Below are 26,665 nucleotides of genomic sequence, written 5' to 3' on the forward strand. Positions count from 1 at the left end.
ACATTCTCAAGACCTAGAAACAATAATTCCTATCATACCTTGCCTACGCCTAGAGTTCCTTTGGTGGGCAGAGACCTGCCACCAAAACAAGGGACTACCTTTCACACCACCCCCTGCCACCCAAACCCTAACAACAGATGCATCAGACTATGCATGGGGGGGCTCACCTGGCAGGTCAGTGCATTCATGGCAAATGGAACCCAAGTCAAATGCACCTGCTTATCAGTCAAAAAGAAATGTTAGCTGTACAGAATGCTCTGACAACCTTCAATGACCACATTCTTCCAGGACAACTAATGGTAAAGACGGACAACACCACTGTTATGTGGTACATAAACAAGCAGGGGGGTACACATTCTTACTCCCTCTGCAGACTAGCCATGGCATTGTGGAACACAGCCTTGAGCTACCAAGTGCACCTACAAGCTCAATTCCTGCCAGGAAAATTAAATACACTGTCAGACGGACTAAGCAGAAACCTCATGGACCCACACGAGTGGAAACTGGAACCAAGGATTTTCAACATGTTGACAAGCAAATGGGGGAGCCCAGATGTAGACCTGTTTGCATCTCCCCAGAACCACCAATTGGACAAATTTTGCACAAGGACTTCCCACAAACAAGCCTGGAAAGTGGATGCTCTGTCCTTCAGCTGGAAAAACCTATCAGTCTATGCCTTCCCCCCTCTGCCTCTGCTCTCCAAAGTACTACTAAAAATCAAACAGGACAAACCAAGGATGATTTTGATTGTTCCAGACTGGCCGCACCAACACTGGTACCCTGTGCTGCGCAGTGTGTCATGGTTATCTCCATGGCACCTGCCTCAGACTCCTTCCCTGCTGTCTCAGCAGGAGAACCAGGTTCTGCACCCTCAGCTTCTAACACTGAAACTTGCAGCCTGGCTAATTACTTAATCTCTCCTTTACCATCCCTCAGCAAACCTGTGATGGATATCATTTTAGAGGCAAGGAGGCCTAGTACTAGAAAATCTTATGCTGAAAAATGGAAAAGGTTCTGTGCCTGGAACCAATCTCAAGGGATGAGCACAGCAGCGCCTAATTTACCTCAGATTGTACAATACTTAACTGAGATGCTTCAAAAGGGCCAGTCTTTTTCCTCCATTAAAATCCATGCCTCAGCCATCTCAGCTCATTATAACACAGAACCTCCCCTCTTCTCTCATCCACTGCTCAAGCAGTTCCTCAGAGGGGACAAAAATTCTACCCAGAAGAGCTCCAACCCCAGCCTGGGACCTTAACTTTGTCTTGGAGAAACTCACTCTACCTCCTTTCGAGCCAGCTGCTACTGCAGACTTAAAATTTATTTCTTGGAAATCAGATTTCCTTTTAGCAATCACTTCAGCTAGAAGGGTATCTGAATTACAGGCCCTTATGGCAGTGGAGCCTTTCATCATCTTTCATGCGGACAGGGTGTCCCTCAGAACCAATCCATCCTTCATGCCCAAGGTGGTATCCAGTTTGGCTTTTAATCAGTCCACTCATTTGCCAACCTTCATTCCCAATCCACAGAATAAAGGGAAATGGATAATGCATTCCTTAGATGTGCACAGACAACTTAGATTCTACTTGGACAGGACTAAATCCCAAAGGAAATTTGAACAACTGCTGGTGGCATTTGCTGCGGTGGCAGAGGGGAAGGCTATTTCAAAGCAAACCATTTCTAAGTGGATAAGCCATTGCATTCATTTCTGCTATAAGCACCATGGAAAACCTATCCCCCAGGGGATCAGACCTCACTCCACCAGGGCAGCATCTACCTCCACAGCCTTTCTCAGAGGTGTCCCTACCAGGGACATCCTAGAAGCTGCTACCTGGAGTTCTGCACATACTTTCACCAAGCATTATCATTTGCCAATTTTCTCTAAATCCAGAGCTGGCTTTGCCACTGCAGTCTTGCAGGGCCTTATAGCTGGCCCTAATGCTATCTAAATTCCTCCTCCCAGCCATAGCTTTGGGAATCTACCCAAATGTAATGACTGCAACAGTGAAACATGAAGAACATTGTACAGTTGTGTACACTTACCATAAATGTAGATGTTCGAGTGTATTCACTGTTGCAGTCCTGGTTACCCTCCCTCCAGCCCCCTAACTTCTTTTGGCTATACCTCTACTTTCCTTTACTATGCTTAAAAGCCTTTTTGGTGTATTTGCTTTTTTGTTGGAGGTGTATCTTTGTCCTTTTATATTTAATTGCTTCCCATTAGGGAGGCACCTGATATCTGGGGCAAGAAAAACTGATGTAATGGCGTCGGCTGCATGTTTTATACCCCTGACGACCTGACGTCATGGAAGAAGGGACAGCAACTGACGCAGGACCCAAGACTTTGTTAATCAAGCCAACTGAGGGCTACCTGCAAGCAGATAACCCAAATGTAATGACTGCAACAGTGAATACACTCAACATCTACATTTATGGTAAGTGTACACAACTGTACTTTCTTCATCCTCACTGGCCTTCTTTAAGAGGACCTGGATATCTTGATGAAGAACTGGAGTGCCTTTGTTGGGAGTGACCCATCTGTGGGCGTGGCTCAAATAGGGGTGTTCCTTAAGTATGGTGTGGGCGGGGCTTAAGGGGCACCAGAGCAGTACTTTGCCTAGGGCGCTGTTTCAGCTAAGGCCGGCCCTGGAACAATTTACGAAGATATGCAAGGGATGATACAAGATGCTGCCATATTAGTAAGGACAAGATCCAAGGTGTTATTCCCCATAATGGGTGGTCTGACACATTGTTCAAGGACATGTATTGACAAAGTCCAGGAATCTCAGTGCTTGTGCACTAGTTGTGTATGTTTTCCAGTCCTTAGTTGGAAACTTAGATCACCTAATAAAATGTTACTGGGTTTAGTATTGTCTAGTCGTAGCTCATATAGATAGGCATTGTAGCTTCCCTGGGTCATAGAGAGAGAGTTCTGTAGCTAGCTAGCTAATATGTGGTATAGGACCTTTCTGATGTTTGGACATAAAGAAGCTGTAGTGCATCATGCTGCTTTAGCAGCCTTGATGTGTCTCTTCTGATTAAAGATTGAGACCTCTCCACCCCCCCACCCCTGCGCATTTGGTGGTCTAAATGTGTGGAAAACATTACAGACCTAAACAACTGGGATGCTCTACACTGTTTCAAACCATTTCTCAGTCACTCCTCCAAGGTGAGAAGAGCTTGTAAGGAGTGGAGTTTCTTATTTAGGCTCCTAGTATTGATCATTTGCTCGTTCATTATGATGGTAGGTTTATCAGTTTGGCATTGCCTGAAAAAGGCACTATGAGGGTGGGCAATCTCTTTGCCAGTAATCAAAACCCTAAGGGGAACAGATACAGGCCATCCCTTGGTAAGCAGCATGGTTGATTGATCATATCCTCCCAGGCTGACAACTATCAGTTCTGATGTTGCCTTTTTTCGTCTGATTCAACACGTGGGTTGTCAGATCCAACCTCAGCACTTTATACCAAAGTTTTGGATCCAAGAGCTCTGACTCCTCCTCTACTCACAATTCCCGTCTCCTACCTAAATTACCTCCGATCTCTGTTGCCACCTGCCTAACCAGACATGTGGACCGAGAGCGCCATTACTTTTCAGAATTAGTGAAGCTGTTTTTCCTCCCTTTTTGAAAAGCTGTCTGTAATGATTTGGGTATAGGTTCTTTCTAGTAGTAAACATTAGTAGATATTAGATTATTATTGTTTTCAAGTTTCTGCTCTGTGTGTTCTTAAAATTAACATTAGGATAGTTAAATACTTTAAATACATTTAGATATTTTGTTGTTTGAATTAATGTAGTACATTTTACTAATGTCAGAAATGTCTACAGGTTTCAAGAAGTGTTCCTCCTTTGTGCATAAAATCTCATTTCAAAATTCACACTTGCAATGTGTTTACTGTATGCGGCCTTCCAACTTGTAAGATTCTTGCTTAATTTGTGCTGTGTTCAGCACCAGAGCCCTCCAAGGCAGAAGGGAGAACCTTATTTTAAAAGGGCTTCTTCCCTTACAGGTAGGGTCCAAAATGTCTTCAGACCTGAAGATACCCTCTACTTCTCCTTCCTCTGACAAAAAATAAGACAAGGAAAGATCAAAAGAGGAGAAGAGAGAGAGAAATGGAAACAGACAAATCAAAAGACCAGTCTAAAGAAAATAGACCCTAAGAAAAGTCTCTAGACCCCAAAGCTGTTGTGAGTCCGACTTGTAAGGTTTTGAGGCAGTTGAATCCTAATGTCAACTCCCTTCCTGAAAACTTCAATTTCTCCAGGACCCATCAGCTCTAGTCTTCACTCTCCTGTCTTACAGAAGATCCCTTTGAGGTCTGCTTTGTTAGCCTTGTCCTTGAGATCTGGTAAGTCTACTAAGAGTCTAACCAAATTCAAGAATGACTGAATTATAAATTTTTGAGGACTCAGATTCAGCTGGGAGTCCTCTCAGCTCCATCATTGAGGAAAGGACCAGGATTAGACTCTTCCACCCCCAACTGTATTGCTTCCCACACCATCTCTATTTTTGGAGCCAGTGTATGGCACGTCCAACCTACCAGTGGTACCAGCTTCAGAGCCAGTAGCCTTGGAGAGTTTGGCTCCGACATCTTCCCCCACTCACTCAACAGTGATGCATTCAGGTCAAGTGGAGTCCAAGAGCCAGAGCATTGGAGTCGGAGCAAACAGTGGAGTCGACCCTAAGGTTTTTGGAGCCATCCCTACCACTCAGGGCTTTGGCCCTAGACAGCCTTGGAGTCAAGAGGGCTAATGATTTTACTAATTTAGGTGGCTCTTCCCTGGTTTCATTGGCTGAGCTGGCTTTTGAGGCTGTGGAGTGGCCATGGCCAGACCAAGACAACTGGTACTTGCTCAGAGTTTAGCTCTATCCAGACTCCCTCTAAAGACTGCTTCTACCTCCTGTCATTCTGTTAGGGACAGATGAACTATATAGGCTTCAAGACCACTTGTTCAAGTCCCACATCTGATTCCTATATGTCTGCCTCAGAAGTCCTAAGGTGCATATTGACTACTCTCCTGAGTCTATCATGGAAGAAACTGAATTTGATGAAGAAGAATGCTCCCCAAGATCCCACCAAAGTCATCTCCTTTGGAGACATCCTCAAATTGATGAAATGGAGAGGAGGGGGGGTCCACAGATAATCCTCCTGATGAGTTGGTGTTTCTCGAAGCTTTTGAATCTGGCCCTTCAACATCATGGGTGGTCCCTCCTTCCAACTCCTTAGTTGACCTCATTGCCCAAAAAGCTTGTAAGAAACCTGATCTGTCAGAGCACATCCAGAAAAAAATGGATAAAATTCTAGTTGCCCCAAGGAAAGAAAACATTTGGCTAAAGGTCCCTCTATAGATGCCATGGTGGTAGCAGCAGCCACAAAGGAACTGTCGGAAGAAAGTTCCTCTGTCCATCCCCCTAACAGGGAGCTAAGGACATTGGACAAACCAGGGAAGTGGAATTATTCTTCAGCCACTTTCTGTCTTTGTGCACTGAATGAAATGGCACACATGACATGTTTCCAGACGGATTTGATTAAGGAGCTTTCAAATTCCCTGGCAGATAACTTCCAGTCCGATATACAAAAATCTGTGGATACCCAGTTGTCTACCCTTCAGTCACCATTTAATGTTGCTGTGAGATTGCTATCTAATCCAGCAGCTGGAGCAGCCCGAGCAACTTGGAAAGGTATTACAATGCGATGTCATGCCTGAATGCAGATTTGTGACTTTGTGGAAAGCTGTAAGACATCATTCATAAATGCTCCCTATGATGGCTCCACTTTATTTTGACCAAAAGTCAAGGATACACGTACCAGGAAGTGAGCAGGATAGTAAGACCTTGTGGGCCATTGGAGTTCACTTTTCTACCCCTCAGAGGACCTTCTCCATGAATCAAAAAGAAGGAAGAAAAATGTGGTTCAGAAATCCCAAGGTTTTCACCAGGACATTCCTGGGTATAGGCCCGCAGAGGCAGTTCCATGGGACATCACCCACGGGGCAGAGGCAGTCTGCAAAACCAAGGTTTCTGTGGCCCGTTCACAGAGAAATCTTATCAGCATCCCTGAATGCTTGCCTAACTGCTGCACTCTGGAGGTAGTTGGGGGAACACTTCTCCTTATAGCCTGGCAAAATACAACTTCTGATTCTTGGGCACTAAGGATCATTACCAGAGGTTATACAGTACCCTTTTTAGAATCCCCAGAGATGAAACAAAAGATTTCCAATACTCTATCCAATCAATTAGAATCTACAGCAGCAGAAGTTTCATGTCATGGTCTTCAAACTGCTTTCTAGTAGCAATGCACATACCTGGCATGTCCAACATCCTAGCAGACAAACTAACTAGAACTGTACTATTATTTTCATCAGTGGTCTCCCAACAGAACAGCTGCAATGGAGATTTTCATCCACTGGGGCCAACTTTTTTTGCTTTGTACCTAAACAAGTGCAGAAGTTGCTTTGCCCTCAGATGCCCTTAGCCCCCAGGTCTCCTTTATGACTTTTCACCAATTCCCCTTATCACCAAGTTCATTCAAAATGCTGTGGAGTGGAAGACCAGGGTACTGTACTCCTCATTGCTTCCTTCTGAACTCGGCAATTACGGTTGCCCTTTCTTTAACATCACCTAATTCACCCACCTTGGTTTCTGGATCTTCTCACTTACCCATCTGGGTTACCTCTACTGGACCTCAAGATCCTAAAGGTAACTGCATCATTTTTCCATTCTAACAAATGTCAGAGATGCCAGGCTTTCTTCCCCAGTAGTCCATATCATGTCTTCCTCTCAAAGGAACTCAAACAAAAAGACTTTTAAGACCAAATGGAAGTGTTTTTTTCCCTTCTCCATCTGGGCCTCTTATAAGGGGCTTGATGCTTTTTTAGTTCCTCTTACCATGAACTTTGGAGTTTCTTTTGTTTTGTTTCAAGTTACTTTACAATTATAGTACAATTAGCATTTTCAAACTTTCACATAGGGCTCAACAATGCTTATATTGTTTCCCTTAAAGTGACCAAAGCCTTCCTTAGTGGAATCTTTTTGTTTAGACCCCCAGTTCGTGATCCACTCCCCTCCCTGAGATGTCAACAACTTACTTCAGTCTCTGACCTAAAAACCCTTCAAACCAGCAGCATCTGTAGATATGCAGCTTCTGTCATGGAAGACTATTTTTCTGGCAGTCATTACATCTGCAAAATGTGTCAGGACTACAGGCACTGTTGTGAAAATGTCACTTTCTTACCCTTCTTAAATAGAGTATCATTCAGAACAAACCCTTCCTTTCTTCCAAAAATAGTTTCAGAATGTAACTTAAACCAACAGATTGATTTACCAGTTTTTTTTTCCAAATTTTACCAGTAACGGAAAACATACATTACATACCTTAGATGTACATAGACAACTCAGGTCATTTTCATCACACTAGGAATATCAGAAAATCAGATCAGATATTTCCTTCTCCAAGAAAAAGTTGGGACAATCAATATCTAAGATAACCATCACAAAATGGTTAGCAGACTGCATTTCATTTGTCTGTGGTTTGTGAGGTATCTTTTCAATCGAAGCCTAAGGTGCACTCTACCAGAGCAATGGCAATTTCAATGGCATTTGCAAAAAGAGTGCCTGCTGCAGCAACTTGGTCCTCAGCTTATACCTTTGTATCCCACTACAGGTTAGATGTGCAGTCCAGAATTTGCACATCTTTTATCTCTGCCATACTCAAGAATATCTTTCCTTGAGGCAACCTAGGTCCCTGTTTGGTAGCTTGGGAATCTGTCCCACATGTTGAATCCAATGCAAAAACACAGCATCGAATATGAAAGTTATGTACTTCTCATAACAATAGATCCTTGGTGTCTTCTTTTCATCAGGTTCAATGCCCCTCCCTCCTTCCTCCTACCAAATTGTCATTGTTTACTGCTAGGGAATGGCCAGACCTCCTTTGGATCCTGTCTGATCCCCTGGTAACTCTTACATTTGTCATTTTTCTACATAGTGTGGCATCATTTGGTCAGTCAGCAAACTTTGATCTGAGGTAATTCAGACAGGAGAGAGGAACTGTGGGTAGGGGAGGACTCTGAGTTCTCAGATCCAAAGCTTTGGTATAAGGAGCCGAGGTCAGATCTGACCGGATCTGACAACCCACATGTTGAACCAGATGAAAAGAAGACAACAAATATCTATTGTTATGATAAGAACATAACTTTCTTATCCCCTTCGTGAGACACCAAAAGCTATGCAAATTACTGAAGTCAGCCAGTTTTTGCTCATATTGAGGCATCATCCTTGGCAAAGATAGAATACTGCTCAGTGCTAGGTTTATACCTGCCTTGAACACGCAGTCTGTGAGATCCATCATGTCTTTCTTCATATAGTCTATGGAGGTATACCTCAAGTCGTTGACACTAGCATGAACTATGACAGAGTCATACTGGTACTTGTTGTTCAAGGACTTTTATGCATACATGATCTGATGGATCCTGGCACCAGACAGTCAATTAACCAACATTCATTCTTTGCACAGTTTGGTAAGCTGTGCATCTGTATTTCTTACAATAGTGTCACCTATAACAAGAATGTTTGGTTGGGTCGAACCTACCTTAGGAACTCAGCATCTGTGACTTTGGGACTCTCTTGTGCAATTTGAGGAGGTTGGCATAACATGCTGAGTGTGCTTTGTGCCTGTGTTGTGCTTTGGAGATCTTTAAAGTTTGGGCAAGTTCTGCAGAACCTCATCATACGATGGATTATGTGTATTGTGATGGCCTTGGTGAGGTGTGGTGTGTGTGGTGTACAGCTGATGATGTTGGCATCTGAGTTCAGTGTGTGTGTGACATTTTTGCTCTCAAGGACATTATGTATGTACGTTTGTCATATACTGTTATGCTGTTGAGTGATAGATGATTGTCAGACAGTTTGAAAGATTTCTTACACTGTCTCGAGATATCCATCTCAGTTAGGCTAGCTCGAGAAGTGAGGAAATGCTGATACCTGATTTCAATAGGAATGATTCCGGGGGCAGGGGTGACTATAACTGCTTGGAGTTCGGTTTGTTTAGGATAATGTTTGGCTGGACTTGCAACTTAGTATTTAAAGAAGAGTACAAAACAGCTAACATGGAAACTTTCTCCCACCAGCAGGAATCAAACTAATTATAGTAAAAACTCACTAATCTAATACTAAAACCAGTGCAAACAGTGTCAGTATACTGATTTTTAAGTAATTTTATCAGAGATCTTTAAGCCTGGGAATAGTTTAAGGGAAAAGACTTTGCAAAATGATATGCATGTGCTTATTGTTAACAGAGAATAAACAAGGAGAGGGAGGGAATTATGTTGTCAGATTATCATAAGGAGCAGGCAGCAACAGCTACACTGGGTTTAAAAAACTCCAGCGTGCTTTGTGTGTGTGTGGGGGGAGCAGTTAGACCCTTAGCTCTAAGCTGACTGGCCCAAATCTGTCTTATGCAAACACTAGTCGTTAACTAGCCTGACATACAAGTCAGTACATAAGCATAAAAAATAGGGTTTAATACCAACAGTTAGACCACTTAAATAGCAAAATGCAGTGCAACTATGTACTGGAATTACTAGTACAGGCTTAAAAACCTTAGCCAAAAGAGAAGACTGTTAAAATGAAACTAAATTCAACAGTAATTTAAAAGATGACAGCAAACAGCAGCTTTGGAATCCTTAGACCCTTAGATCTGAGATGACTGGCCTGGAACTGCTTTAATGAAACACTAGTCCTAATCTATCCTGACATACCCTCAGTGCATAAGAATGAAACTAGGGTTTAATACCAACAGTGAGACCAGTAACAAAATGCCGTGCACGTTGCAACTGTGTACTGCATTTACTAATATAGGATTAGATTTTAGGTAAAGCAGATACATGCTTGTTAAAATGCTTTTAAAAACAGATCAAATTTTATTGACTGTAAAATGTGTATGAGTTTTAATCATTGCTTCATTTGTTCTGAATTTTTTTGTACTGACACCTTCTGAGATGTTAATCGACAATATACAGTGAGTCTGTTTAACTATTTGTAAAATGTCTGTTGGAGCTTTTCTCCCCGGGCCTCCGCTGAAAATGGACCTGTGTCCAGTCAGACTTTCCCAGTAAACAGATGTAAAATAAAATAAATAAAATAAAATTATCTCTGTATGTGATAGAACTATAACAATGCCATATTATCTTCTGTATTCCTGCATGTCTGCTCAAACCACTGTAAGCTCTTCTCTTTGACCGTCTCTGAAACTGGAGCTACTTTGCCTTCTGCTCTAATGTCATCATTCCTTTGTCTGTTCTGCAGTGCATCTTATTATCCATCTCAGGCACTCCATCTCCTTCTCCTCTACTGCTGTGCTTTCACTGCCCAGAAGTACTGGCCACACCACTGTTTGTACGCCTTACTTTTTCAACTTCCTCAACATTCTTCTTTCGCACACTACCCCTGACACTCTGTATCAGTTGGCTGCAACCTCTCTGATTTTAGCTTTGACCTCCTCAGTTCAGACCTCCATTCACCTCAACCATCCCTTCAAGGTACGTAAAGCAGTTAACCTGTTCTATTGTCCCTTCCATCTTAGTTTTCAATTTTAACTTATTCTGATTTTTTCCATTTGCTGCCATGACAAGTGTTTTGTCTGTAGTCAGTTTCATCCAGTATGCCTTCAGTTTTGCATTCCATTCCCATATCATTTGCTGAAGTTCCTCTTCAGAGTCTGCTTGTAATGCCACATTGCCTGCATACAGCAGTTTTGTTGATCTGTCCCCTCTAATCTATTTGATAATGTTGTCATTCACTGGTATAAACAGCAGTGGTTTTAGAGCTGAACCCTGATGAACTGCCAATCCCACTGGGATTTGGAACACTGTTCATTCTTGTGCATAGACTACATTAATTCTATCAATGTTTCTGAGGCTTTCAACTATTGCGGTACTGCCCAAATCTGCTTTCTTGGGACCTTGTCATATGCTTTCTTCAAATTTAAGAATGCCAAGTTGGGCTTTTTCCTCATGTTTAGCTTCTTCTCCACCGTCTGTCTCACTGTGATGATCAAATCACTTTTGCTACATCCTGATCTTAATTCAAATCTTACTTTGTAATACTCTGCATATTCATTTATCACTCACCCTGTCCAGCACTTTCATGTAGTGTGACAGAATCTGATGCCTCTATATCACCCCAGTACTACCAGTGGAATGCTTATTCTCCAGTCATTTGGGATACGCCTTTCAATACATACTGCAATGAGTACCCTCAGGAGATATTTCTTTCCATACTCACCCAACATCTTGATCATACCTGCTGTGACCTTATCTGAGCTAGCTGCCTTCCATAACTTTGTTTTCGTTAGTGCTGTTCTTTCTTCTAGAATGTGCTGTTTTTCGTCTTTCATCATAGTCAATGAATGGGGCAGTAAAGCTTCTGTAGGATTTTCTTCATTCAGAAGCTGTTGGAATTGCTTCTTCCATCTGTCTTTGATGTCCTGTGGACCGGTGAGCATGTTGTTGCTGGCATCCTTTATGAATGGTGTTTGATGACTGTCTTCTTTATCTTTCTTTCTTTGCCTTGCAACCTCATAGAGTTTCTTTGTGCCATCTGCTGAGTCAGTTTCTGGAAGCTGGTAGTGCATCTGGTACTTTCTTTGTTATTGCAATTGCTCTCTCAGCCTTGTTAGCTAACAGATGTTCCTTCTTAGCCTGGTCTGTCTTTTCTGTTTCCCACTTTTTCCTGCATTTTTTTCTTTTGATAGCTTCCTGGACTTCCAGATTCTATCACCAGCTTTCCTTCTGTGTCTTCTTTCCATACTTGCCTGAACTCCCTATCTGTTGTATAGTCTGTAACCATGCTGTTTTGAGATGCTGCCAATCTTCTTTGATTCCATATATTTCTTCTTCTTCTTTGACTACACCTCTTTCTTGTTCTTCTTTCTGAGGTGCTAGAGCCCAGACTGCTTCCTCAAACTGTTGTGCTTTTACTTCAGTCAACACCCATGAATTCAGTCTAGTGTCTGTTGATCTTAGCGCCTTCTCTGATCACTGTTTGCAGCTGATTGTGGCCACCAGTGGTTTATGCTGTGAACCAGCTGTTGCACTTGGGATGACTTGCAATTTTTGATTCAACCCCATTGCCCATTCCTTACTAGAAATCTGCATAAGTTTCATGTTGGCCACTCTTGTATGTGGTCCTGACTGTCTCTCTCTTGCTAAACCATCTGTTGGCCATCGTCAAGCTACTTTCCAGTCAAAAGTCTGGCTTAACCACTCCTCCTTTATTCCTGTTTCCCCACCCACGTGGACAGGCAGTCTTCATATCCTGTTTGTTTTGTTCTGATATGAGGATTCAGGTCCCTCATTTTTCAACACCAACTTATGTTGTCCTACTTTATCTAGTATGTCCTAAAACCGATGCATGAATGTACTCTCCTCTTCACCTTCACAACCCTGCTGTAGGGCTTAGGCTGAGATTATGAATACTACATTTTTTTCCACTGTAGTCTGATTCCCATTAGTCTGTCACTAGCACTGTCCATCACTGTCTTCAGAAGAAACTGCCTCACCACAGTTTCTTCATCATTTCTAGTTTGTCCTTCCCTGAATAGTAAACACTGGGGATCCCACCCCAAGTGACTTTACTGCATTGCTCTTTCCCCTTGTCTCCTCAGTACACAGGATGTCTGTTCTCCTCCTCATTATTATCACGTCATTCACATCTAAGCTGCATCCATTCAGAGAATCTGTATTCACTGTGACAGTCCTTTGTTCATGTTTGGCAGGTTGATTGGGTTTATGCCCAGCTATCGCTAAACAGAGGTATCCCAGGTAACCCATGCTGGGCAGCTGGACACAAACTAGCTGTTGGCTTATGACCCAAGGCTGTTGGGCTTTATGACAGGCGCACATTGGCCAATAGAGACATTTAGTCCCCTCCCACCATTATCATAGGTTGGAGTAAGTTGGGTCCTCAGCCAATTTATTACCAGCAAGTATCAGTGCCCATTTATGTTTGTGTCAGCCTTATTGTGTTATGTGCTACCTGTTGAGTAGTTTCAGTAGCTCAACAGGTTGTGGAGTTGCCTATTCCCACACCATGTAGTTGGATCAGTTTTACAACACAGATACCGCAATGCAGCATAAAGGGGTGATGCACTCTTAAGTCTCATCCTTCAATGAGACTTTAAACCAAGGCTCCATCTACTTGAGTAGGTAGTAGCTCAGGTGAATGTAAAAGATCCAATGGAACTTATCAAAAAAGTAGAATTTCCTTGGTACCCTGGCCAAATTTCCCTTATTCCATATGAATACCACCTCGTGACTAACCTGGTCAACAAAATGTAAATAAAAAGTGTAAAATTATAGCTTAAAGGCTGTAAGGTATCAATAATCTTCCTTACCCCACCTTGATTATGATTAAATCAATGTCCTGTTGTATAGTGTAGGACCGTGAATAAGTCATTTAATTGGGCCAGTACTTTTGGGCACTCCTGAAAAGAGACATGTATATCTAGAGGGATTATTCAGTTAACAAGTGAGTAAAATAATGCATACTTCAACAGGGGAACACCTTTACTCCTTCAGGTGCATTTGTTTACAGCTATCTATACATAGCTGAAAACACTTCCTCTTTCCCACTCTTTATTCTTATATTTGCTTTCACCTCTTGTAGCATTATATTCCAGAAACCCAACATTTCCATCTATATAAAATAGCAGTCCATGTTTATGATTTGAAAATTTCTCTTCCTTGAGATGTAACAATGCGTAGCATGCAGTCGTATTATGTTTGCAAGCTAGCAGCGTAGGTATGGGAACTAGCATTTTCCATGGATCTCATCTGCAAGCTGTTCATCTACCAGTCATGTAAAATCAACAGGCAGTTTTATTTGAGAGGTGCCCCTACATTTTCAGTGGCTGCTGCACAGTAGAGTCTCTAAAGAGCTCATATGTTCTAGGGGATATTTGACATTGACACTTTGTCTGCCAGATAACACATGGGTTTGGGTCCACAGCAGTCTTTCAGGTCTATTGGCAAGTGAGCTGCTTTATACATCTGAACCTTACCTTTGATTTGCAGAGTTCTTTGACAATAAAATATAGTTTAAATTGCTGTTGAACATTATTTTATGGTAGTTTAATGTGGTTGAAGTTTGCAGAACTAAACACCTGGTTGGTACATTTGTTGCTTTGGTGTGTGCACTTTGTTTATGGTAAACTCTTTAGCTTCTGTCAGTTGTAAAAAGAATTCTGGACACATTTATTTTATTTATTTATTTATTTATTTTTTGTGGTAATAGCACAGTTTGGCTGAATTTAGTTTAGTGAGGACATATTTATTACCAGAAACTTTCTGATTTGATGGATCTTAACACTGGTCTCCCCTCAATCATATCCAGTTACACCTAAACAGAAAAAAAGAAAAATGAAAGTATATCTCAGTCCATGATTAGTAATTCTGTAGTGGCCACTGCTCAGCCTGCAGACCCCTTACCTTTTACCCCATCTCCCTCTAGTGTAGCTTTGATAGTCACTCTGGAGCAGGAGTTAGACACATCCTCTGAGGCTGTTCTAGCAGCTGGCACAGGTATGGGACAACTAAACCCTTTAGGTGCAGGACAAGAACAGGATAAGAGACTCCTTGCCAGACAATAATGCTCTGTCCCCAGATATTTTATCTAGTAGTGAAGTTCACAAGAAAAAGAAACAGAAGCTTCATCATACAGCTAATCAGATTATAACTGTTTATAAGACTGATATGGTTTATTTTGCTAAGTGTGTTCTGCAGACAGCTAATTCTGGAGGTTGTGTTTCCATACATGGCTCGAGTGCTAGTTTGGCTAGAGACCTTTTTGTTGTTTCAGAGAATGCTGTGGAAGTTGGTGAGGACAACAGTAATTTCCTTGTTGACACAGAGTCCAGTCATTCTGATTCTTCCGAAGGTGAACCTGAGATTAAGTCCAAACAAGTGTTCGCTTTTCCTCAGATGATTGCTAGATGATGTAATGTTTTCCTTGGGAATTACCTACAGCTAGGCAGGGGATATGACCTTATAGAGGGTGAGATGCCCAGTTCTGTGGCTATCCTCACCCCTCTTCTCAGCATTAGAAGATGCTTATAAAATTGTTTGCTAGAAACCAGTATCTATATCAGTAGTCCCTAAAAAGGCTCAGAGAAAATATAGGGTCTCCAGAGATATGATAGGTGTCTGTCTTCATTTGACTGCTGTCTCAGCTGCAGTTCAAATAAAAAGTAATTGGCATTATCTAATTCTAATCTGACTCAGGTTTCAAAACATGGTTTGAGAGGTGTGCTTAAATGGTGGAAAAATTTAGCTTCTTCTGTTGTATTAAGGCAGTATGCTTGGTTATATAATCAAAATTTTTCTGATGATTTTAAAAGCTGAAATGTTGAATTCACCTTTAAGTTATGAACTGATGTCTGGGCCCTCTGTTACACAGATTCTCTAACAGTGGGATGACAGAGACAATTTAACGCATGGGGTATTGAGGATGTTTCATGTATTCAAGTTTTCCCCAAACAAGGCATCTTCCTTCAAGAGGCAGAATAAACAAAACCCCCAACCATAAAAAAGTCAGGGATCCAATAGGAGATGGCAGGAAGATAATTATTCAAACCAAAATGAGGAGATTCCTTTTTGAAAAATAATCAACACCCCTGCAAAGTAATTCACAGAGCACCCCACCCTCCCTCTTGTACTTCCCTCTCTTACTCCTTCCTCCAGGCTGTCTCTCAATCCTGCAACCTGGCCTTAAGTAGTCTCAGACAAATGGGTTCTGAAAATAATTTGGAAGAAGACACTTTGGGCAGTGGATAGAAACTCCTTCCTGTTTCAGAGGAATCTCCCCATACCCACCAGAGCAGACAAAGATGTTTCCTCCAGTGCAGCACCATCATATAGAAGCAGAAATTCTAGAATCAGTGCTTACTGTGCACAAAAGGAAGTGATTTTACTCCAGAATCTTTTTTTTTGTTCAAAGTTTTTTTATTGATTTGTAAAACAATCGTTTAAACAACAAAATAGTAAACTATATACAAAATTTACAAAAGCCTCAAGCACTGTATGAAAAAATAAAGAAAAAAGGAAGAGAAACAAAGGGAACATGCAATATAAAATGTAAAGTAGGGTACAATGATCATTCATTCATACTTTCAATATGATTAATTAGTTGAAGATGTATCTGAATTCATTGACTGAATAAGAGATAAAACTTTTGTCCAAGGATTACTAGTCCATTTTCTTGGGTATATTCTGGATTCTTTAACTTTTATTTCCATTGACGCTACTTCAACCAAAAGGATGATGAAATCTTGTAAGGTTGGAATGGAGGAAGATTTCCATCTTCTTGTAATACATTTTTTGGCTACTGCTAAAATTGTCCAAAGAAGAAATTTATTTTTGTTATTCAATACAATGGATTCATTTACATTCAGAAAAATTAAAGGTTTTGATAATATAAAAGAATTAGTGAAGATGGCTTGGAGAAAATTTTCAATATCATTCCAAAATTTCTTAATGTGAGAACAATCATAAAAAAATGTGAGACCAATCAGCCTTACACTCTAGAGAGCATCTCCAACATATCACCTGTCCAGAAGAGTTAAATTTAACAATTTTATTAGGGGTGTAAAAACCTCTATGTAGAAATTTCCAGGAGAAAATCTTCCATACTTGTAGATTAGAAGTTAATTTAAGAGAGTATAAAATATGTGATTTATTCATAGAAGATAGGGACAATGTACAATCTCTAGTAACAAAATACCAACATTTCTGGTTAGGAGTAGTTTTATAAGTAATAACAATTTTATAGATTTTTGAGATTAAATTTTTCCAATTAGAATCACCATGTAGTATTTCATCCATAAGAATTATAAATTTGGGTGATGAACTATAGGAAGAGCTCTGTATTGTTCTACACAAGTCTTGAGTGAATGAAAACAAACTATTGAGAATCAACCAGTCTGATGATGATAGACCATACTCTTTGATCAAATTTTGTGCATCCAGTGCAACTAAGTTCTTTGTGCAATGATACCAGCATGTAAATGATTTTCTTTCCCAGTAACTGAGTATATCTAGGCTAATATTATCATAAAAGTTTTTTGTCAGTTTAAAGGTAAATAGAAGCTGAATCCATAGTTTAATGTCAATATTGTTATTTACGAAGTTTCTAAAAGATTTATAGATATGATTTAAATAATTTAGATTAGTAAATGTAATAGTATTATATTGTATATTAATACAAAGTGCACACCAAATTTTGTTACTTTGCTTAATTGTAATTTTTTTATTAGCTTATTTTCTTTTAGAATAATGCTTGTATGTAACAATTTTCAAGCTGAATAATATTTGGGATCTATCCAATTTAATATTGTTCTAAGATTAGAGGCTTTAATTTATGATTCTAAATCTGAAAAGTTTATTCCTGCAAGTTTCCATGGTCTAATGTGGTTAGTTAGGGATATCCTATGCTTTTTAGGGTACCGTAAGAATTTTAATTGAATTTTGTTTATTTCTTTTAAAAGATTTTTACTGGGTAATATAAAAATAGAAAGAGCTATGTAATTTATTTTTGGAACTAAAATAATTTTAATTAATTGTAATCTATCTTCAAATTTTAGATGCAACTTATTCCATTTCTCTGTATAAGTTTTTAGTATATTTATAATGTTCTTGTAATTTGTGGATAAAGTTAGGTCTATATTTTCACATAGGTCAATCCCTAGGTATTTCAATGTGGAAACCTGCTTTCCAATTATTTCACTAGTAACCAAATTAGTACTATCATTGAGATTTTTTTATTTAGAAACATATGATTGGATTTAGAAGTACTGATTTTAAGCCAGACATATAGTAATTTTTTTTAACTAGGAAATCTAATTGCTGTAAGGATTCTTCAGAGTTTATTAGGGAGAGTAAGATATCATCTGCAAACAACATTATTTTGGAATTAAATTATTTATATTTAGGCCTACAATTTTAGGATCAGATTGAATTGCCAAAGAAAAGGGTTCTGTTGCTAAGGCGAATAAAATCGGAGACGTTGGGCATCCCTGTTTGGTACCTTTAGTAATGTTGGTAGGTTCTGACATACATGGACATAGTTTAACATATGCTAAGTTATTATAATAAGTATTTTTTTATAAAAGTTATAAACTGGGTTGGGAATTTGTATAATTCAAGTATTTTAAAATGATATTTCCAGTTTAATGAATCAAAGGCTTTTTCAATATCAAGAGTAATTATAAGAGCCTCTTGACTGTCCCTATTTAAGATATCTATAATAGTTATAATTCTTTGAATATTATCTTGAGTATGTCTATTATAAATAAATCCCATTTGATCTTCCAAGATGAGGTGGGTTAACGATTTCTTAAATCTGTTGACTAAGATAGACAGTAGTTTGTAATCATTATTAATCAGAGAAATTGGCCTATATGATTTACACATTTGAGAATCTTTATTTTCTTTTAGTATGGGGGTAATTAATGAGTATTTCCACAAGGGTGGAATTATACCTTGTAAATAAGATTCATTCAGGGCTTTATGTAATAATGAAATAGCAGAAGATGGTAAAAGCTTATATATTTCATTAATAATACCATCTATGCCCAGCGAGTTATTGTTTTTGCTTTCTTTAATTTTTTCATTTATTTCCTTTAAAGACATTTGTTGCTGAATATCATTGATCAAACTCTCTGGTAGATTTTTTAATTCTGGAAAGTCTAGACAGTAATCTGTAAATTCATGTTGAGGGTTTTTGTTTTTGTATTGTTCCAAAAAGTGAAATTTAAATGCATCTAATGTATCACTAATATCAGAAACTTTTTTATTATTCCTCCCTTCATGGAGCACATTTACAATATTATTTTCAATGGTGTCTCTTTTCATCCTCAATGCTAAATTACGCATATATCTTGGAGATGCAGAGAAAGAGTTTAGTTTTAATTTCTCAAGGGCTAAATTTGTTTTATGAGTTAAAATGTCATTATATTTTTTATTTAGGGATTCAGTTTCCTTCTTCTTATGTGAAGTGATACTCCAGAATCTTTTGGGTACCTTAGAAGGAGCACTCCTGGAGAAGCATACTAGATTTGTCCTTTCTAAGCACCTTTGTAAAAGTTCAGAATTTCAAAGTGTTCACCATAGAGTGAACTAGTATTGCTTCCAAACCACTGTTTTGTGGTGATTTTAGATTTCAAGGACGCTTATCATCATGTTCCCAATTTCAGCAAATTTTGAGATTTAGTGAATGTAGTTTACACTGTCAGCTTACTGCTTTACCCTTTGTGCTATCTACCACACCTCATGTGTGTTTACAAAATGTAGCAGTGGTTGCTTATTGCAGAGCCTTAGTCATCCACATTTTTCATTATTTAGATGAACAATTCCTTCCTCATACCTTCTCAATGAATTGTTTTTTCTGGGGGTGTTGATAGAGAGAGTAAAAAGGATGGCCTTCCTAGTAGAAGGCAAGTTCTGACTTATCAGGGCATTTTCTTGGATTTTTCTCTCTTAGACATGGCATCAGTAAGAGAGTTCATCAAATTTCTAGACCTCATGGAATCAGTGATCCACATGATACCACTAGCCCGACTTCACATGAGAAAAATTCAATGGTACTTCATCCCTTGGATTTCTAGATACATCTACTGGGGAATTGTGAAACAGGAGAGATCAACTCTCTCTGAATCCAAGGCTACCTTTGTCTCTTAAAGCCCTTGTCCAATCTGCACAAATGGACTCTTCAGATTGTACATGGGAAGCAGTGTCTATGGGAGTTCAAGTGCAAGGCTTATGGGGTTCGCAGGATACACCAAAGTGCATAAATGTAAAAAAGATGTTGGCAGTGATTCGTGCATTTCTGATCACCGAGTCCTCTTGCATTGGCCACAGACACTACTATGATGTGGTACCTGAACAAGAAAGTGAGTACAAGATCCTACCCTCTTGGCTGATTGGCAGTGATGGCATGGGAGCTGACTCTACAACATTCTGACTCTTCAAGACTCGTATATTCCGATAGAGCAAAACACAGTTGCAGACAGACTAAGTGGAGGCTGAACAGACCTTCATGAGTAGAGGCTCCATGTAGCGGCCTTCCAGGACTTTATCCAGATGTGGGTAACACCTCAAGTAGATCTCTTTGCCTCATTTCAAAACAGACAACTGTAAAAAAAATTTCAAGACATCCTTACCACCATGCTTGGAAGATAGACACACTGTCATTTCAGGATTTTTTCTGTATGCATTTCCACCCTTTCCAGTGATTTCCAAGGTGCTAGTAAATAGCCCAGGCAGTGTTGGTTCTCCCTTTTAATGGAATTGTCCAAGGGCAGTTACCACAAACTGGATCTGCTCGGATCTATGTCATATGATCGACTTTTTAAATAGTCGAATTTCATATGATCAAACCCAGACGTTCAGCTACTGAAAAAGTCAAATGTATCCCTATTCACTTAAACAATGAATTGCCCTGAGGTTGCAGTTCAGTGGGGATTAGGAAATATACCCTTTTGATCAATGTAGTGTGATGGAGGAGTTGGCATATATAATTAGCAGGGGGTGGGGGGGCTTTCCCCCTTCTAAATGCTGCCTTTGAGTTTTTACGTGTTTGGCTTTTTAAAAAGTTGATCTTATGAAATGTGATTATTTAAATGGTTGATCATATGATATGGATCCGATCTGCTCACACAGCATCAGGGGCAAATGGTATACCCCATCTTAGTGCAATTGCAGCTGATGACCCAAATGATTCTATTCTGATACCTTTTAAGCACGTGTTCCATGAGAAGGTGTAGCAGGTAATTAAAAAGGCAAAAAACCTGCAGCTAGAAAATCTTGCATTTACAAGTAGAAGAGGTTTTTCTAGGTGGTGTCTAGCCACTAATGGAGGACTGAAAAGGGTTTCAAACCATCCGGTTTTGAAATATTTGGGTGAACTATTTACAGATGGCTTGCCTTATGTTTCTGTGAAAGTGCATCTTATGGCCATCTCAGCTTTGTCTGTCCATGGATCTCTCTCTCTCTTTGTAGTCCAACTGTTTTTGAAAGGAGTGTTGCACATGAAATCCCCTCAAAAGCAAATCCCTTCTCTCTGGGATCTCAACTTTGTCCTTGAATAATTGACCTGATACCTCCTTTTGAACCTGCATCTCAGACTGATTTATGGTTCATTACTTGGAAGACTGTTCCCATTGCTCTGACATCTGCTAGGTGAGTCTTTGAGCTTCTAGCTGTCATGGTGGGCCAACCCGATCTGATTTTCAGAAGGACAGATGTGTATTACACAGCAATCCAGTGTTCAGGTCTAAAGTTTTTTTTTTTAATTTACCTTAAAATAAATCCTGTCTCCCAGTGTACTGTCCTGATGCGAAAAACAAGGGAGAAAAGATTCTACTTACCTTGATGGCAAAGGCAGCTGAGGTACTACCTTGGCAGATCAAACCCTTTTGGAGTGCTGAACAGCTGTTTGCCTCCTATACAAGGGCTAAGAAAGGTCAACATGTCCCTAAGCAAACTACTGCATGATAGTTGTCCCCTAATACTGTTTTCTGTTACTCCCACCATGACAAATGACTTCTAGCAAGGCTAAGGCTCACTTGACAAGGGTCTTAACCTCTTCAGTAGCATATTGGAAAGGGGTGGACTTAAACATTCTAGAGGTAGTAACGTGGTCCTCTTTTCATACCTTCACAAAGCACTACAAACTGGATTCCTTTTCAAGGTCCAAAGCAGCCTTTGCGGAGACCATTCTCCAGGGCATAGCTCTCAACCTTCCATCTCCAAAATGAGGACCACTCGCCTTCATAACGTGGAACAAATGGGCAAAATGTAGAACACATACTAATGGCTTACTAACAACTTCAACTAGGAAGGTCATAGGATGGTTAAAATATGTTTGTTTTACTCATAAAGAAGATCCTTTAATGAATTAATATGATTAATTTCTATTTACCGTGGATTTCACTTAAAAAAATTCCTAACACTGAATGTGTGACAGACTCTTTCAATGTGGAACTTTGAGGAACATGGACTTTTTAAGACCCAAATGAGGTACACTTGAGAGGTTTGCTCCAGGGCCTCCTGCATCCTTATCTTTCTACCTGCCAAGGTAGGCTGAGCTTTGGGAAAATATCCAAAACACCTCTGAGGTGGTGGGAATGATGAACACAGTACCTCAGCTTTATGAAAGCAAAAAAGTCCAAACACTCTCTTCCTGTTACAGCTGAAGGCTTCCCTCTTGGGATATGTTCAGCCAATCAGCTGCCACAGGAAAAGAGAGGGAGAGGAGTCTGAGCTTTTGAAATCTAGTCAGTACTGGGTTACCTTGGCAGATTACTCAAAATACCTCTGAGGCAGTGAAGAAATTGAACATTGACTTATGCCGCTGTATTTTCTTATTTGCTAGAAGGGTAGCAAAGCTTCAAGTTGCTATGGCTTGTGAATGCTTCTTCTGAGACTATCTGGTACTAGCCCCCCAGATTAGGTGCTTAAATCCAAATGACTGAAACAAAGCTGTCTATAAAAATAAAAAGCACAACAGAAGCAGTGTTGTTGTAAGGAGTCAACCCACCCCCTACAAACCCCTCCATAGGTGAGAGGGTTTTGTCCCCTGTGCCTTTATTTACCTGTACTAGCTACATGGTTGCACAGCCACAGAGACAGAAGAAACATCCTTAAAGGGAAACAGAGTAGCTGCTTGTACTCTGATCTGCCAGTCACAGTTTGCAGATGACAAAAGTGGATGGGGAAAGTCTAGTTCCTTGGTGCAAAGGGATAAAGACCAAATTGTTGCTTAACAGTCTTGAGTTTAATTAGTGGCTAGGTTGTTCAAAGTACCAGATAAGGGGGTAAGTGGAAGTCAGCAGCCATGATTGGCTTGGCCATCCTTGAGGGAGGTAGAAACAGTTCTGCTCAGCTGACTACCACCGTGTAAAAGGTGGCATGCCTTGCACCCAAAGGCGCCATTCCCGGGGACATGAGGTTGGTTCTGCCAAGCTGCTAATAGTAGATTTCTTTAGTTCATGTGGTAACATGTATGTACATTGCAAATCAATAGTATGTCCCAACAATGATGTGTAAACTCACATTAGCCATATTGAAGAGAGGTTAGAACTCATTAGAAAAGTCCTAACCATCCCTGCTAATTTCAGCCATGAGGGCTGAAGAGAATCACTGTGGATAGTGCCCTCTGTGTGGATCCCTTGGGCCATCAGTTTAATAGAGTTTAAAAATACTTATTTATAATATGTAACATGCTGTGACATAGCACCTCTGCTTTGTTTTTAACTGAATTATATTGTATTGTGTTTTGTTCAGTTTTAGATTTTATAATATACAAATGATAGAGGTCTCAGACGAAAGGTTTTCAGTGGTAGATAAGAGAAAAAAAAAATCACACATCACATTCTGATCTGGAGCAAGTATTTTTCACTTTCATGCAAGAATTTGGGGGTCAAATTCTTAATGATATGTAACATCATAACTATTGTTAGAATGTTTATATCACTGATTTTGTAGTATATTCCTGCATTCATTTGTTGCATTTTATTGTCTTCTTTTTTCTACAGGTTTTACTACTTGCTGATGGAAACAAGGAAAGCTTCCTCTATTTGAACCTCCCGTTCCTTTCCACATTGGAGAGACAGAATGGGAAGGCTACAGCTTACATTTGTGAGAATCACACTTGCTCCTTGCCTGTAACATCTGTAGAGGACCTTAAGAAGCTTCTCACAAAATAAATTGAGAGATTTTCTAGACTGTGTTCATCTGCTCTTCAAAGTATTACAAAGAGACTGGCCTCTTAGTGAAGTCACTAGTATGTCATTTTTAGAAGTTTCTGATAAATGTTAGAACAATTATTGATGCTTTCTTACCACATTTTTTTTCAGCTTCTGAATTTTATGGTGTAAACTGATCTAGTTTTAAAACAGTGCAAACTGCTGTGTTTTCTGACAATGTGTGCAGATTGACTGAACATATGCTGCAGGACTGCTGACTGAACCAATGCTGTTATGAACTACATGAGGTGTCATTACAGATAAGGCAGTGTAACAGTTTGCAAAACTTTAGGCAGTTTGCATACATTTGCCGTGTTTGGTTTTCTTCAGCTGCTCACCTATAAAATTATACCAATGTCTTCTCAGACAGTAGCAAAATATATTTATTGTTCAGTGCTTTCATCCATAAAAATAGGATTTCTTCAGAAAGAAAACACAGCAATTAGTTTATTAAATAACAAGTTTACAAAGTTGTTGTATTTAGTGCCTTATTTTTACTGTTGTTTTGTGTTGACTATGCATATTTTGGTAAATGTGTTTTGTACCTATTTTAAGTTTATCAGGGTCATATATGCAGTGTGTCTTTCCAAAGTACTATTTAATTTTTCCAAAAACTCGTATTTCTGGAAAATGTCAAGGTTAAATTTGTACAGGACAGAGGTCTATCATATACTTTTTTAGTGTACAGATGGAGCATATTTAAGTACATGATAGAAAGTACAGAGCAGCAATGCTTACTGTAAAAAATGCTAGCGCTGGGAGTCACATTTTCAAAAAAAAAAAAAACAGCTACCTGTGCTTATATAGTTACCTGCCTGTTTCTTCAGACATTTCTGTAGTGTATACTCTTGTAGTCTGCTTTATCCTCTTGTTATTTTAGTTCCCTTTCTCAAATTCCCATTACATCCACCATTTTTTGTTGAAACAGGAAACAGGTTTATTGAATTTTTGTGAAATGGGCAGTCATGCATCTATTTAAATGAAAACAAACCAAATTGACATTTTCAATTGCAAACATCACATATACTCTTCTATATAGTCATTCTCAATTGAGCATTACTTAGCTGATTCCTTAAACCTCATTCCTCCTCCAGAACATTATTCTGCATGTTATTGTTCCCATAATTCTCATTTTTTCCCTATGTAATTTGCTCCTACTTTTTTCTAAAGATCCCACTTCTAGTTTTTTTATTGCTGTTACTATATTCACTACTTTTAGTACGGCTGGTTTAAACTTTGATTTCTATTTGCTAGTATTTGTATTTTTGGCAGCCACCAGAATTAAACTCAGCAAGGACTTATATGTCTAAATAATTCCAAGTGTGCATCATGACTCAAAAAAATAATTTCCTTAGTTACACCAATTTGCTCACCCAGTGTCGCTGACAGGGTAGTCTGCAATGAAGCTTTAAAGTCTGCCAACTCATTACACTCCCAGAAAATATGTTCTCATTACCTCTTTCTACACCATGACACCTCCGGTATTTGATGTCAACATGAGGAAAAATTCTTTGGAGTCTACAGTAAACACTTTCAAGCAAAGATCTGAAATTTTCTAGATTTTGTTGCATATTTGGGAAACCTACATATATCCCCTATTGATTATGTGTGAATTGCTTATCCAGTTTCTCTTTCCAGTCCATTTTAATATCCTCTGCTTGATTTTTATAGCTATCATGCAATATTTTATATGCTGTACTAATTATTCCTTTTTTAACTTCTGTTTTAGATTCTACTCATACCTCTCAACCTCTTAGAGCAAAAAATATGGACAAAGCCTAAAATGATGGGGGGACAAATAGGGACAGATTTCAAATATTGCTCTTACAAACGTAGAAAGTTGATAGAATAATAGGTTTTGCATTAACATGAATTTTCTGAAGGATGTGGATTCTTAAACTCAAATATTTGTCATTATTTAATTATTTAAATCCTCAGCTATTTGCCAGAAATGCACCGATTTTAGGAGGAACACACCAAAAATATGAGGCAAAAATCTGTACAGTTGAGAGGTATGATTAAACTCTACCAGTGTTAATCTTTCACTTAGGATCCCCTATTTCTTTCTCTTTGCCTATACTGTAATTTCAACCTTTGATAGGGAAGACCGTCTCTTGCCTGCAGTCAAATTGTTGGCCTCTTCCCATTCTGTTACCTTTCCCTCTCTAATTATTTGCTCCCAATACCTTGGTTCTTTTGCCAGTTTTCTCCAATAAATTCCAGCCCCTCTTGCCTATTGTCTGTATTCCTAATTGAAGTCACCTCTGTCGGCTGAATCTCTTTTACCCATTCCCATTTTGGATTAGTTCTTAGAATACTTGATGCTACTTTATGAATGTAATAATCTGTATGGTGGTGGTTATTCTCCTTAAGGATCTGCATCCAGTATCCCAGTCTCTCTCTGTTTCTTGAGCTTTCCCCATGTCATCATCATCCCTTTCCACTTTGAATTATAGGTTTCTGTTTGCGCTGTGTATAAGAGCCTTATCTGTGTAGCTCTGAAGTACCCCTTCAAATCGGGTAACCCCAAACCGCCTTGTTCTGTTGGAAGAATCCACTTATTCCACTTGACTCTTACCATCTTTCCCTCCCAGATAAAATCTTTCAGCTCTTTATTAATTGCTATCCACAACTTCTCCTGTAGTTGATAAAAATGTGCCTGACCTGTGTATAAAGCTAAAGGGACTAAAACATTTTAACTGCTTGTATCATGCTATCCATATCTGTGTAGCAGAATTTCCAATTTCTCAGTTTTTATATTATCTTTTGTTTAATGACTTCCCACATATCCTTAGCTGCCACATCAGAATCCTTTTTTTTTACTCCTAAGTACTTCATTTTATGTCCACATAAATATGAATATTGCT

General features: G+C 39.4%; 1 protein-coding gene across 2 annotated transcripts in view; it reads left to right on the plus strand.

Annotated features, from left to right (window-relative positions):
• SPATA20 (spermatogenesis associated 20) overlaps positions 1 to 24,268 on the plus strand; it is a 2,234,575-nt gene extending 2,210,307 nt beyond the window's left edge. For both annotated transcript variants that reach the window (XM_044087351.1, XM_044087352.1), the window contains exon 16: positions 23,589 to 24,268. In XM_044087351.1, coding sequence (XP_043943286.1) covers positions 23,589 to 23,759 — 171 coding nt within the window. In that variant the 3' untranslated portion in view covers positions 23,760 to 24,268. The remainder of the gene's footprint in view (positions 1 to 23,588) is intronic.
• The last annotated feature ends 2,397 nt before the right edge of the window (positions 24,269 to 26,665 follow it).

Source organism: Protopterus annectens, chromosome 11.part0, assembly GCF_019279795.1.
Source record: "Protopterus annectens isolate FY-2018-M chromosome 11.part0, PAN1.0, whole genome shotgun sequence".
NCBI classification, from domain to species: domain Eukaryota; kingdom Metazoa; phylum Chordata; order Ceratodontiformes; family Protopteridae; genus Protopterus; species Protopterus annectens.